The sequence below is a fragment of the Botryllus schlosseri genome, chromosome 4 (assembly GCF_051294905.1).
Source record: "Botryllus schlosseri isolate E-star chromosome 4, Bs_hap1, whole genome shotgun sequence".
Lineage (NCBI taxonomy): Eukaryota > Metazoa > Chordata > Ascidiacea > Stolidobranchia > Styelidae > Botryllus > Botryllus schlosseri.
The window spans coordinates 29647670-29663563 of record NC_137239.1 but is presented as its reverse complement, the minus strand read 5'-3'; the positions used below and the strand labels follow the sequence as shown (position 1 = coordinate 29663563).

The following is a 15894-nucleotide window of genomic DNA, read 5'->3' as shown; positions in this document are numbered from 1 at the left end:
TGAGTAACACCAATATTATCTCTCAAGTAACAGAAAGGTTGTCGACGTAAAGGCTTTGTCAAAATATCGGCCAATTGATCATCACTTGGTACATAACGAATTTCAATTCTATCACCATCAAGTTCTTCTTTGATGTAACCAAATTTTATTGCAATGTGCTTGTTAGCTTGGTGATTGACAGGATTCTTGCACATAGCAATAGCACTTTGATTATCTTCATATATTGTGATTGGTCCATCAATTTTTCTCCCCATTTCGTCATGCAACTGACGAAACCATGCAGTTTCTCGAGCGACAAGATTCAACGCAATGAATTCGGCTTCAGCAGTAGACTGTGCCGTTACAGTTTGTTTTTTCGATCTCCATGCAATAGGACCATTGTTTTTCATTATTACATATCCAGACATTGACTTTCTGTCATCTCGATCTCCACCAAAATCAGCATCTGCGTAAGCCATAATTGTATTCGGCTCACGATTGTAAAGTATCCCATAATCAACAGTTCCACGAATGTATCGTAACAAGTGCTTCATCATCTGCCAATGGTACACAGTCGGATCACTGCTATATTGACCCAGTTTCGCCACAACAAACGCAATGTCGGGTCTGGTATAAAGTGCTAGATAAAGCAGACTTCCAACTGCTGCTTGATAAGTAGATCCATCAAACTTTGTATCAGTTGACTTCGACTTTTCTAGTTTTGCACCAGGATCCATTGGAGTAGATGCCGGTCGACAGTCAGACATTCTGAATCTTTCAAGCACCGACTGAGCGTAACTATCTTGCCCAATCCATATGTAATCATCTCCTTGTTTCACACGCATTCCCAAAAAAAAATGCAGCTTTCCCATATCTTTCAAACTGAATTCTTTTTGAAACAAGGATTTTGTTTGAGCTATCGCATTCTCAGATTTTCCAGCAATTAAAATATCATCGACGTACACCGCCAAATAAATATTTTCCCCATATCGTGTTCCAATATATATACATGGGTCGGATACAGTTTGTTCAAATCTCATTCCAGTCAATTTTTCATGAAGAACTTGGTTCCAACAACGCGGTGATTGCTTTAACCCATAAATTGATTTCTTCAGCAAACACACCATGCTCTCCTTCCCTTTTACTACAAATCCTTCAGGCTGTTTCATATACACTGTTTCGTTTAGTTTCCCATGGAGAAAAGCAGTTTTAACATCCATCTGATGAATTTGCAAACTCTTCTCATTCGCTAAAGCAATGAAAGCACAAAATGAGCTTGCATGCACCACAGGTGCGAACTTTTGTTCATAATCTCTTCCATATTTTTGACTGTTTCCAAGTGCAACAAGACGTGCTTTTGCACGGTTCACTTGCCCATTCTCATCATACTTATATTTCAGTACCCACTTACATCCAAGTATCTTTGCATCAGCAGGAGCTTTGACCAACTCCCACACTTTCAAATCATGCATTGATTTCATTTCTTCTCGTGCCGCTTCCATCCATAAATCAGAATGCTCAGAGTTCAAAGCATCTTTCAGGCCTCTTGGCTCTGCCAAGAGCACATCAGTAGCTGGTATCGCGCGCGACAATAATGAGACTGAAGGATCATCTTCAACTTGTTCTTCAGTCTGTTGGAAACTTTCATCGTATGTAAGTCTCGGGTGTGGTTTACCAGCATTCAAACGTGTAGATCTCCTCAATTCTACAATTTCTTCTTCGTTACCACTTCTCCCATCATCACGTATTTCCTGATCGTCATCCATTACAGGATAGATGAAACGCGATGCAGGGATTTCAGGCTGAGATTCAGCCACTTCTCCTTCTTGACCAAATCGTGTTTCGTCGAAACGAACATGACGTCGTATTATTACTTCTTGCCTTTCATCACTCCATAAACGATAACCTTTCGTTAACAGGCCATATCCCAGAAATGTACATATTTCAGCTTTAGCAGCAAGCTTGCCTCTTCTCTCACTCTTCGGCAAAAACGCATAAGCTTTGCACCCAAACACCCGCAGATGCTTCACGCTAGGTTTGGTGCCGTGATAGACTTCAAACGGTGTTTTACAATCTAAAGCAACAGTACTACTTCTGTTCCTCAAATAATTAGCGGTCATAATCGCTTCAGGCCACAGATGCGGTGGTACCTGCGATCCATGAATCATAGCAGCAGCTCTTTCACAGAGTACTCTATTCAGACGTTCAGCAACGCCATTTTGCGGAGGACAAGCCCTCACAGTTTTCTCATGCCGTATTCCTCTCTCTTTAAGCCAGGATTCACATTCATTACTGATATATTCGCCACCATTGTCAGTACGAATACATCCAACACGTTGTTTCCAAAAATTTTCTTGATGTAGCACGAACGCTCGCAACTCTGCAAACCAAAGTCACTCAACTATGACAAGTCGTCCGACTAATAAGCGCAATGTTATGAGAGTACTGGAGCGCAAAATGTTGCACAAAAGTCCGTCGGCGCTAACCTGCGGTAATGGGAATCCGTGCTTGCCGACCTTATATTTCGACTTTTAACGGTTATTTCTCGAGAATTATTTGGCTGTCTGTGATTTCAAGGATTGCAGTATGTATTTCAACGACATTAAAACGAAATATTTATAAATGGATGACCTTCAAACGAAATATACCGTATATATGCTGCAATATCAATCTTGGCGTAGACCGAAAATATTACTAGTCGGGATGCAGGATTATTGCTGGTCATGACCGTCGAGTTTTACAGTCCACCATAGCCGCAAGAATTCCATGACCTGGTATCATTGCCCAATGGAACTGGAGTACTCACTGACTAGACAACCAACCTGCAAGCAGACAACTACCACCCTTCACACCGGGATTTCTGACTAGCCTCCGCTTCTAAACACATGTCTGCAGCAACTTTTATGCAATAGATGAGAACTAACATGTAGAAACCTTATCCTCAAAAGTCCTCAGATGTAAAAATAAGTATTTTATTATTTTTCGTCTTATACCTGACCTTGCAGCACATTTCCAAGCATACTTGTTTCTCCCTCGTACGATTCTTCGTTTCTCTTTAACAACTCTAAATCTGACAACAAATTTACGGGTGCTTTCTGTGATTGATCCATGTATTTGGATGACACGAAATATAGGTAGTCCCAGCCATTTATTGAAATTTCCATCAGATCAAAACACCTCAAGATGGCAATATAAGGAAAACAATTGAACAGTGTCTAAATGATTTTACATGCTCTTGGTCCCGCACCTTGACCAAGAGCATGTAAATAAGAGGCATATACAATCCAGGGAAAGATAACATAAAAAGGACTAGCAATAAAAATGTCGACATATCATATCGCAGTCCTGCAGGCTGAATTGTATTCATTCAGTAGAAACAGCTTACATGTAGACTTGGACATGCTTGACGACTGCCGGTAATGTCCATTCTCGGTAATAGCATTCTCGGCAATGGTTTTCTCGGTATTGGTATAGGACCGGTTCATAGTGGGCTGGCTGCACGAACATCAACCAGTGCACCACGAAAAAAATGAACGATTGGTGAATTGTCCAACCCACCAGGGCCAGATAGTATAAGATACTTCTGAGAGCGATTCCATGCATTCATATTCCGAGTCATCAATTTGGGGTTCGCATGGAATATGGAATTGAGGTACCGTCATCATTTTCACAAGAAGCGACGAATTCCGTTGATGTTGCATAATTTCCCGCATGCAGACCTGAATAAAAATATAACATACTAAATGAATAAATACACTAAAATTGATCTCGTACCAAACTAAATAAATTTGCGAGCGCACCCTTTGTGGACTGCCCAAACAAGAGAAAATCAAGGATGCGTTTTGCAGACAACAGCAACTGCTTATGGCTACATTACAAAGCATGCTCGATAGTCAAATGCCGGCTTCAACTGGTTTCCATGTAGGCTATTATTGGAAATTTCATTTATTGACAGATGTAATCATTTGAAAAATGCTCAAGGTCACTGATAATGACAAAGCACAACAATACGATGAAAATGATATTGCCACTTTAAGAAATTCAGGGTTTGTGAGAACCCCCGACACTGTTCCATGACCGAGGGATAAGGTTTCCAATGAGTAAAAGGTTGTGCAGCATCAAACAATGTCTTACCTGTGCACTGTGCAGCTGTTCTCGCAACATCATATGGTATCGTGATTAGTGACGGATGGTTGAATATGCTTGACGGGTAACTCAAGGCTGATCTTAGATTATCAGCAGATGGTATTTCATTCCTATCTGTAAACGGTATTATACAATGCTAAGCAATGGTACTCTTCAGCAGTATACAATGGAATCTTACCAGCCAGCCGCTTTCCACATCCGCACGAAGAGTCATCCGAAACAACATGAACCACCTTGACCGGTTTGTTAGCAAGCGAAAAATAATTTCAAGACTCTAAAGTCTTCTCTCCATTGGTGGAATTCTTCCAGTGAAATCATATGCTGCATAAAATATAACCCATGATTATGATAATATAAAGACACTGAGGATGAACCATGAACGTGTCATATCACTAGGCAATGATCAAAGCTGATGGTCACCTGAGACACTTCAAATTTGTATTTCAGTATTTTTATTACTCAATTGGTATATACTCATAACAATAATGGACTGTATCAATTTAACTTCACACCATATTAGTTTTGAGAAATTAACAGTCCACATCTCATTGTGTACCGTATGTGAAAGCTAAAGGTATCTATATTTGACGTTTTACGAACACTACATGTACTACAGTAGACTTACTACTAATACTACGGTACTGTACCTTTGATCACACTTCTTCTGAAGTGGCGACGTTGAGGATTGGATTTCTTGGGAAGCGAAATAGAACAGGACAGTCTCTGTCAGACACTATTTGGCTTCTTTCTTGAGCTATCCTTCCGTCATGCGTCATTTTATTGACCTTTAACAGCACATCCAGCCATATTTGCGCCGCGAACTCCAAATAATCCAACCTACAACGACGTTCGCCGCAAGGCGCCATACTACAAAACATCAAGTTGTGCAACATTTCTCGCTCCATGAAAATACGTTCGGACGACTTGTCATAGTTGAGTGACTTTGCTGCAAACACGTCGGCTTTTCTCTCAAGGGGAATCACCCAACTCACGCGACTGTAATCATCCGTGAATGTAAGGAAATATTTCGAGCCACCAAGGGACTCGGGAGCAATTGGTCGACAGACATCAGAGTGGATCAACTACAACACACGCGTTGCCCGTCGCTCTGAACGTTTGGGAAAGGGCAACTTCGTAGACTTCCCCATTATACAAGGTTCACAAAAATCAAGCTTCAACGGACCATTATACTCCATACCGTTGACCATTTTGTTATTCGCCATCTTTTGTAAATTATCATGTCCAATGTGGCCAAGACGACGATGCCACAACTCAGCTGAAACGGCTCCAGCCAGACAATTTTCAGTAACATTGTCTTTCACAAATTCCTCAACAGTATCCAGCGGCAAATCATCCGCTATATCACAAGTATTACAATCCATGCCAGCCGTGGATAATTTGGAAGGCACTCCTTCTGAGCCACGCGGGATTTGAGAGTCATTGACAGACCCTACATCACCGACTTTACTGGCCACAACACATGGTTTATCAATTCCGTTTCCAGAACCACGAAAACAGTTAACTTTGTTGGCATTATTATCACTCTTAGGAGAATAATGCTCCTTCTCGATGGGGCGTGACAGAGGCTCGCGTATTTCTTTTTCGTTACAAGGGCGAAAATCCAGCATATACAAATTGTCCACGACACTGCCAGTAACAACATTGAGCCCTGCATCTCTATCAAAAATGCGAATACCATCCGAATCAAAAACGACTTCATATTTGGGATTATCAACAGCGGCATTATGACGACACAACACAATCAATATTCCTAAACACTTCTAACACTTTTAACGTGGCTCATGCATTTCAAAGGGGAGTTTGGACTTTGAAAATTTTCGAGCTCGCCTATACTTTAACGTGGGCGACATAACTGCCGCAACTTTGCCGCGCGTCGCCAACCTGAAAACACTCGGCCCTATGGCAAACCGGCTATACTTGGCCTACCCCAAGCCGCGTCGACTCCTATATCTCGTCATTGTATCGCAATGTTGTGGTGTTTTTGAAAAGATCAAATTATTTATGGAGTGATGATGGTGAATTTCTATCAGAGCAATAGTCGGGATATAGTTCTTCGTCTGAAGGCGATTCAGTCTAGTTACGAGAGAAAATATCGGGGCATGTAAAACTTGGACCTGATTGCCCGCTGTTTGTGGTTCAATACGAAGACTCGATCGGTGTTTTCCATAATATTTTACGCGTTTCGTCTCGTACACCTTGTGCGATTCTCTTTACGTCGCGTCTTCGCTTATCTTATTTTGATGACGCTTCGGCGCGCGAAAGCGATTGAAAAAGATTTGTTATCGGCTTGAACAGAAATGTTGTCATCAGGGCTTTGGAGCAGCCGTAAATTTAAACTGCTCAAGCTCCGGCTCCGGAGCGTTATTCAATCATACAGTGGCTCCGGCTCCAGCTCCGGAGCCGCATTATTACCACTGCTCCGGCTCCAGCTCCGGCTCTGAAATTATCGAATGGGTCTGTCTATATCAAGCGGTGCGCATCTCGTATTCCCAATGTTGTCTCCAGCGGAGACAATTGAAGCGTAGCCATTTTGTCTCCTTGGCTACTTAGTCGTCGGAAATTTTACCTTGGCGCTTACGGGTTTACGCATTGTACCTTCATAAAACGGACTAATAATCAGGTACTGTTAGTTATCAGCCGTCCATCTTTTGATATTGCGTTTATACTAAACCATTTATTCCTATAACTTACAGATTATAACATCGGGAATTCTGGGAATAGAATAAGAAGTACGATAGAAACAGGAGATAACTCAGATGGCAGAACAGGAGTTAGCTATAGAAGTAAGATCCACAACTCTGAACTAATATCACTGATCACTGGGTGATCCTTTTAAATTTTTCATCCATATGCATTTCACATCCATGTACAGGTGATTCCAAGATAATGTCTAGGGGGGGAATCAGTCGGTCAGGTGTGCTGTGCTTGTAACTTATAAGGTATAAGCTTATGGCTGTACAAAACGTTTGAAGGCAGTATCGAGTTTGTGAGGAGTTATAGCGAGGATGAGGAAATGCAGTGTAAGCGGCGATATCTACTTACTTTATATCTGTGAAATTTTAGCATTTATAAGGGAGAAAATTTTTCATCTAACACTTTGCTTGAAGGAAGGAAAGGACGTAGTTTATTTTTGTCCTTGATGTTTTTTGCGGCATATACACCGACTCATGATACACATACACACGATCTGCGCATATGCATACCATGAGTGCATGATGTGCATATGCCGCTGGACAAGGAAGTGCAGATATAGCCTTTACGGCTTTCTAAGTCATGCACCACCCCTCCATGCTATCCCAGTAATGCATGACCGCCAAGCAGGGAAGCCATGGATACCAGTGTTACTAATCAGGTCTTTGGTCTGACCCGGCCGGGAATCGAACCCACGACCTACCGATCAAGAAGCCGGACGCTTAACCATTACGCTATCTTGTCGGCCAGCTTGACACTTTGAAAAATTTTCTATTTACAGATACATGAACAGACGATTGTATTATGCATTAGTTTGCAGCTGAAGGAATGCTTAAGAACACCTGATTATTACTATGGTATGTGTTCAGTTTCCCTTGGAAGCAATGATGCTCTAAAGAACGAATGGATTAGAGACATCAAGAGAGAAAATTGGAAGCCCTCAAAATATTAAAGGATCTGCTCCAAAGTCCAAAGAATGGAAAGAGCTCTGAAACAATGGAATGAGCAAGAAAGAGCCGCGGAATAGAGACTAACACCGAAAGGTGGATGCCAGTTTGAGAAACTGCAACTGGTCGTTCGGCAAAATTATTTCGGAAATGAATATAAATCATAGCGTTTTATTTGAAACTTTTTCCAACATTTTTAAATGTCTTTTCGCGCTTGGCACGATTTAGTGTCCCTAAATGTCTTGCTTTTTAGGTGCCTTTCTCCGAGAAATACGCATGATTTATAGGCATTTTGGCGTCAGCCATTGCCGCACCACGACATATCCACACATAATGAAGTTTAGGTTAACATATCGGACTCCGAAATTCGGGCCTAAAATTCGACCGCGAGAAGAGCGCTTCAGTCTTGAATGATCGAAAATTGTCGCCATTGTCGCGATAAGCTAGGTAAACTCTCTGCTTACGCTGAGTAGAATGGATGTGATCACAAGTAAAGTTGAAAACATCCGCCCAAGTGTAGGGTCTTGGGGCGAACCCCCCGGAAGTTTGGCTTATCGCCCTGCGAGAGGGCCCCTAGATCAACGTTTTTTGGGGTGGGCTTACGAAGTGCATTTTCGATCCGGATATGCGGATGGCCGGTGCAGCTGCTGTAATGTGTTTTCTTGCGGCACGCACTGTATTCGCAGTTCCCGTAGTAGCCTGCGTCTAGTGGCAGTGGGCAATGAGCAAGGTAGCATGAAAAGGTGCTTGGGTCGACTCCGATACGCTTCTTCTCTTGATATTGTCGGTCGGTATTGAGTTGGCGTGGCCGTTTAAACCCACGGCCTTTGGCATGAAAGACTGTAAACGACTCTCAGCGGTAGCACATTTATCTGGACAAGGCAATTTTACCTCGACTTGGCAGACTCACTACCATAAAATCACATGGATGCCATCATGAATATTATTAAATACAATCAAAACCCTCCAAATGTCACTCCCTAGCATCATATAATTGCCAGAAACGGTTGCATACTTTACATTTTGGCTTCATTTCAATTTTGACAGTTCACCGGTCCGCCAGACATTTTTTGAAATTTGACCGGTCCGCGAGGCAAAAAAGGTTGAGAACCACTGATGTAGACAACATTGTCAGAATAAAGCAACACGGTGAGTCACCAGCAGTGTACGCACAACTTGAGTGTTGTCAGCCAACAACTGCTGCTGTTAAACGTCTTTGGCAAGCTTCTTAGTAAGGACATGCACTTTCTACCCAAGAATGTAGGGAAGTATCTCTCGTTGTACTACAACATCTTTTAATTATTTCTACCATAATACGTATTGTAACCTCTGGAATTCTTCATAGGGCCAGATTTCGTTAAAATATTGTTTTTTTCATGTAAAAAGTTGCCTGTTTCTAAGCCAAAAACGTTTTTTTCAGGCCAAACTGCGTCGTTAGGACAGTCAGTTCCAGCCGGAAATGAAGATTGAGTGGTACAATTTTAACATTATGTGGGAAAACACCTAATTTGCATACGTTAGGTCGAAATTTGGTCAAGTTTCAATTTGGTCAGCCCTATTAATTATACATACATACATCTAGCTAAAAATCGCTAAAAGAAAATGCTATTGTACAGAACTAGTTCCATATATTTTAATAGTTCTACCATAAAAATCTTAAAACCTCGTATACCCAGTGTGTCTTCCGATACAACCCTAAAGCCAGATTTCACCCAAAAGATTTCAATGTTGACAATCGGCAACTATATCAACTCCACCAGGAATTATTTCAGTAGCATCAATGTCAACATGTTTCTTTCTTGGCTAGTTCTGTTTTACATGCAAGTGTTCAGCATTCCTGACACTCAAGCAATTACATGGATTAGTTTTGTTGTTCTGTTTCTGATATTTTGGTTTTACAGTGTACCGTATTCAATGACAAGCCTATTTGGTCATCTCAATCTGCAAGAAACTAATTATCCTTCTTTATTTCGGTGTCACAAAAGACTGGCATATTTCCGGCAACGTTGAAAACTATTTATGAATTGCCCAGTTGAACCATACTCTTTCTATGTGCATCGCTAAAATAAAAATACCGTATATCACAATGATCTCGTTGATATATTTCTGGTGCATAGAACCGTATATATATTTCTGGTGCATAGAACCGTATAGTCATAGTGCAATTACAGTTTAATAACCATGGCAAAATCATGGACAGGGCAGAAGCAGTTTAGGTTTAGATAACTTCTTTGAGACATCGAGAGCAAACTTGATGTGTTCCGGCACTCGCAAGCAAACATCACCGAAGGCGATTAGCATCACTGCTACTCAAGACTGCTTCACGTTGAGTTTGATGTAGTCAGAAGCTAATCGTTGCAATATTCGCGTCGGAATGTCGTTCCAATGCAGTATCCGTTGAAGTTACACACGAGTCTTCGCCGTTTTAGATCCATCAATGGATACGGAAGTCGCAAATGCAATCCATGGCGTCATTAAGGCTGACATACCTATTAGAAAGAGTATACTATAGTTAATTAATATGGTCTGTGCTAGTTTTGTGATAAAACATACTTATTCCTGACGAAAACCCCTCGAAAAGCGTAAAAACACGGAAAATCCCAGTAGTTCACCATAAGCACCAGTGCGCAAGTAGGTAGCCAGAGTTGTTTTTCAATTTTCTCCGCCGTCACGGTAAGTTGCGCACTCCAGTGTTTATATAGCTCAGTGGTCTATATCAGGGGTGGCCAACCCGCGGGGCAAATGTGGCCCGCGAGAGGGTTTTGCGTGACCCGCGAGGTAATTTCCTATAATATTATCGAAAATGAATTGCTCAGATTGTGGACTTGCAATGCAATGCCAACCAAAAATTACAATTCTGGTTGCGACACTTGGGATGTTGATGACTAAAATATCAGTTCCGACGCATTGGCAGATCCAGGGTCGGGTCACATTTTCAGTAAATCGTCGTATATTACAATAAACTAAAATAGTAGCGAAATTTTTCTTCACGCTTCGCGTGTTTAATTGTCACACGATATCTTGCTTGGTAGCGTACCCCCTGGCCCCTACTGAAAATGAAATAAACGCCTAATTTACCTGATTGAGTCTAACTGTATTCGCAAGGCCTTTTGCAGGACTTCGATCACGTGACTAGATACGCATAGCAACAACAAATTGGTTAGCAAGCTACTTTCTCGCGCACCTGCTTCAGTGCTAAATCTCGCATAGTGTACTGTTGATTTCTGGTTGTAAACGTTTCGGAAATTTGTTGTAGAAGTCATCAGAGATTCACCTATGCTAGATGTCAATCCTGTACAAAGCATTTAGAATGATATCGTCAGAATTACGCAGAAATCCATCGGTAACGGCTGCGTTCATGGTGTGGTTTCGCCACGAGTGATTGTGAAAACCTGGTACGAAAACCAGCAATGTGAACGCAAGCCAACTTCGCAACGTGACGGTGAACGCATTGGTTTGGACATCGACGTCACAATTGGCGGGTAAATGAACGCACTGGTTTTGAGGAGAAAAGTTTGACGCCGTTTGGCGTGAAGCTTCCCCGTTCATATCACAGTATTGGAAGAATGAATTCTATTAATGAAGGAAAGTGCCTATATGGTATAGCCCAGCGCAGTTGTGCGAACCTGATAAGTGGTCTGCTCACGTTTGTTTGTTGATCAATGTATGCGTAAGGAACCTCTTCATGATTGCTACGAAGCAATGAATCAGAGCATAATGTACTTACAGGTTACAGTGTTTATGATTATGAGTCGTCGTAAGAAAATATACTTGTATTCAATTTTTCGTAAAAAATCACGAAGAAGGATGCGATCAATTGTTCGCAGCGAAGATATGGTCATGAACAATGGAACTTGCCTAGCTGCAATGAAAAATAATATGTCGCTTCGCCGAGAACGACCGAAGCCCAACTGTGGCTATTGGGAGAGAGCTCTCGATTTATGGGAAGAGGCTGATTACAAACGCCATTTGCGTCTGAGAAAGTGAATATATTTTATCATCAAAAAGCACATATATACCTATGGTGTACGATAAGGTATCCAATAAAGATGAATTAGTCAACAGTAATATTCCAAGGGACTTGTTCTGTGCCTACATAACTTCACATTTCAGAGACACATTCAACGTACTAGTTGAGCACCTACGCGAAAGCTTGTCAAAAAAGCAAACCAATTTCAAGAAACCGGTGTCAGTGTCTTGTCGTGTTGCCATCGCCCTATGTCGTCTCGGTAGTGACATGAGTTACCGCAGTGTTGGTGAATACTTCGGTCTTGGAAAGTCCACAGTTTTCAACGTAAATATGATTTAATCTTTGCATCGGGAGTACGGTAGTCAATAGTTCAACTATGTTTTGTTTACAACAGATAACCATGGATGTGTGTGTTACCATTGTAAATCATATGATGAAAGATTTTGTGAGGATACCTGCCCACCCTAGAGCTACCTCCATGGCATTCTGTATTGACAAGGGCATTCCAAATTGCGTTGGTGCCGTAGACGGCTGCCACATAAGCATCCCCAAACCGACAGTCAATGGACCTGACTATTTCAATCGCAAGGGTAGATATTCAATCAACATTCAAGCTGTAACAGACTCCAAGGGGAGGTGAAAAATAACTTGATAATGTTTAGTTTGTTCACTTGTCCGTTTATGCCAAGTCCTAACTTTCAGATTCTTGGATGTTGTCATAGGATGGCCCGGTAAGTCCTAGTAATTATTTCTGAAGCCTAGCCTGTGCAAAAGGAACATTTAGCTATATAATTTGACTCATCAATTTTATCATACAATTTGACTCTTCAATTTTATCATACAATTTGATTTTATCACACATCCAGGTAAGGTGCATGACGCTAGAATGTTCTTGAACTCGCCCATTTGCATCAAAGGAGATCACGGCAATTTATTTCCACCAGTAGGTCCTTTAACCTTGAGCTACCAAGAGCCCTGCGCACTGCGCAGGACTGATCATCTTTTTTTGAAACAGAGTGACCTCTTTCTGAATGATGTTAATATCCCCTACTATATAGTTGCTGACAGCGCCTATCCTTTGCGCCCATGGGTGATGAAAGTTTACAGCAACCCCAGTAGCCCCTCTGAGGAATATTTCAACAAGGTAAATACAAGCCTGATATGTTGTTATGTAACACTAGGCTATAAGCTCAAGTATATTTTTAGAAGTTATGTTCTGCAAGACGAGTAGTGGAGCAGGCATTTGGACGGTTGAAGCACCGTTGGCGCTGTTTGTTGAAGAGGTGTGATGCTTTGCCCGAGAATGCTCGGTTGCAGATAGCATCATGCATCACATTGCACAACTTCTGTGAAGAGAACATGGACTACGCAGAGTTGCCACCTACAGACGTAGTGGATGACGATATCGAAGCTACCAGCATTGAAAGTGATCTGGAGTCTGGCATTCGTGTACGTGACACGCTCAAAGATGCCTTGTTTTGATTGGACTTGACACGGCTGACGCGCATACAGCTTCCTGCTAAAAGCAGTTTATCCTAATAAATGAACGATGAAACACTTTCGTCAATGGCTGAATAGGACTTTATCATACCAGACATAAGCAAGACCAGAGATTGCAATAGGGCTAGTCAAATAGCCATAATCACAAGCAGATGTCTCTACACATTTGAGCTCATTGACCTAGAAAGACTGATTCAAAACAGTTATTGTAGGTGAGTCCAGTAACGTCACGAGTCAATTTAAGCCTATGCCCATGCCATATACGGTAACGAAGACTTCAGAGATGAGATGCTTATTCACTTTCGATCACTACATGCACGGCAGGAGTTGAAGCCTCTTCTTCATTTTCTTGTCTGCTGCTGCAACAAACAATTATAGATTTGGCAAATCCACAGCAAAGAAAACATTCATCTGTTCGGAGAGCTGGTAACGCAATTACTGGAAATAATAATAACCCTTTGTGACTGCTAGCATTGAGGTGAAATTTTCTACAACTTTGATTGCCTGTCACTATCATTTACATACGAATAGTTCAAAAGCTGCATAGGGTATCGGAGGAAGTTAGTGTTTATAGTCACTGACAACTTACATTGAATAGCTTTCAGCTCGACTTTCAATGCCAAGTAAGCTTCGTAACATCTCAACATCGTGCTTCCTCTCTTTCTCATTTTCTTCTGCCTGAAAATTTTCAAAGTTTGTTACATACTCATCATGGGAAGTATCGTGGCAGCTCATGACAAGTCTTTTGATGAATGACTCACCTGAAACTGCATCCACTGTTTAAACCTCTTGTCTTGTCTGTCTTCAGCATTCTCGATCATTGTCTGTATTGATTCACCTGCATAAAATGACACTGTTCACAAGACTAATGGCAAGAAAGTTAGCTGATTAGTGATTACATCATGATAACACAAGCTTCACATAAAACCATGACTGCATATAACTATATACCGCTGCCTATAGATAAGAGTGTCACTATGTATCAATCAGACGGTCTATATTTACTTGAAGCATCTAACTTCCTCTTTCTTCTTGTCTTCACTTCACTGCTGCTCGAACTAGTACTCGCATAAGAATCTGAAACAACATATTAGGTTTGAAATTGAAGGAATATAAAATAATATGACTGCTTGCTGGTTTGTCTCAATCTAAAGGCTTCTATAAGGAAAATGTCATATCTGTGACATACTGTGTGACTTGACATACTATGTGTGTGTTACACACTTTTTACCACATCTTTGTCACAGTTGTAAAAATGAGAGCGGTGTTGTTTTTAGAGCAAACTCCTTACACTTCTGCCATTGCAATAACATATCTGATCCATCTTTGTTCAACTGCATCACTTGTAAAAAAAACTTACCATCTAGATTATCCGAGGTTATCAGCGATGGTATAGTCAGTGGGTCTTTCCCAATGGTTTCATTCAAATCTTCATATACATCAGCAATAGACGCGGGAGGATAAAGGTCGCCTGCTTCACCGCTGCTGTTAACTTTGTCTTTATACTTTCTGAATTCCCGCTTAAGGGCCTGTAACTTTTTTAGGCAGCAATCTGGAGATCTCTCCATTCCCAGCTTGTTCAAACTATTCGAAATTATGGTGAATATTTCTTTATTCGGTTTTCCGACGAGTGTCATGGCCTGAATTCTCTCAGTCTTCCACTCCTGCACCAGTTTTACAACTTCCTGCGGTCTCCACAAAATGCCACGGCTACGCATTACATTACCCTCCATCTACTCTGTAAAGATACTGGATAGTCAGCGCACGCCCAAACCAGGTTGGAGAGCAGGTTTGACGGATCTCGCACCAACGCCAAAATACCGTCCACCGCAGATGTAACGTCGCGTTAAATAGCGCGATAACGAGCCCGCAAAACGGCCAGTCTTCGTAACCACGCTCAAGTATGAACGCTCATGTTCTGAGGCCAAGATATCAAAATCACTCGAGTGTGAACGCCAAAATTTCGTACTGGTTCGAGAACTTCATGCTATGTGAACGGGTTGGTTTTGACGACTGGTTTCACAATAGGTATCAAAACAAACGATGAACGCAGCCGTAGTCGTATTACGGTACTCAACTCTGATCATATGTACTTAAATTTATGCATTTGAAGTAAAGCAATTGGCATATATTCTTGTAAGAGTATTTGTTAGTTCAAGCAGTACTATTTGTCTGCTGTGGAGCCTGATTTTGGATGGAAGATATGGCTGAAGCAGCCGGGACCCACAAGGATCAGGATATACTGTCTGCTGGTTTGGGTGCTGGCGTGCTGCTATAAAACAAATGTCGCTGAACACATCGGAAGTATCTTTTGGGAGAACCTGCCGTCAAGACTAAGCAAATCACTGCACTTTATTGTTGCCTTATACAATGCCAATTTTATTACCACTACTTCGCAACTGCGATTGAAGTGGATTTGGCAAATCACACTCTATTTTGATAAATAGTTGATGTCACATATGTGCGATATTTAGCGAACTAAGGGAAGTAACTATCATATAACTCTTAGAGCAGCTCAAACGCAGTGACAAGATCGGTCATCCTATACCCAGACGTGGTCATTGTTGGGAACCGAGTGAAAGTAATGCCTTAATTTATACTCCAGTACAAGTAGCACTAATTACTTCCAGGACATGTCCA

The 15894-nt window shown here is 41.5% G+C and overlaps 1 protein-coding gene and 1 long non-coding RNA gene across 3 annotated transcripts; both read right to left on the bottom strand.

Moving 5' to 3' along the window:
• Positions 1 to 9865: 9865 nt before the first annotated feature.
• LOC145437774 (uncharacterized) lies at positions 9866 to 10904 on the bottom strand. Its single transcript, XR_013914734.1, has 2 exons — positions 10338 to 10904; positions 9866 to 10273 (listed from the first exon to the last, which is right to left on the bottom strand). It is a non-coding gene; the product is annotated as an uncharacterized LOC145437774 (long non-coding RNA).
• Positions 10905 to 13295: 2391 nt separating this feature from the next.
• On the bottom strand, positions 13296 to 15136 carry LOC145437773 (uncharacterized). Of its 2 annotated transcripts, XM_080315070.1 has the most exons (5): positions 14615 to 15136; positions 14260 to 14331; positions 14016 to 14092; positions 13844 to 13932; positions 13296 to 13613 (listed from the first exon to the last, which is right to left on the bottom strand). In XM_080315070.1, exons 1-5 carry the CDS (start codon positions 14985 to 14987, stop codon positions 13547 to 13549), a joined length of 678 nt encoding a protein of 225 aa, XP_080171196.1. In that variant the 5' UTR covers positions 14988 to 15136; the 3' UTR covers positions 13296 to 13546. The 2 variants fall into 2 exon arrangements, with proteins under 2 accessions (XP_080171196.1, XP_080171197.1); XM_080315071.1 differs by lacking the exon at positions 14260 to 14331.
• Between the last annotated feature and the right edge of the window lie 758 nt (positions 15137 to 15894).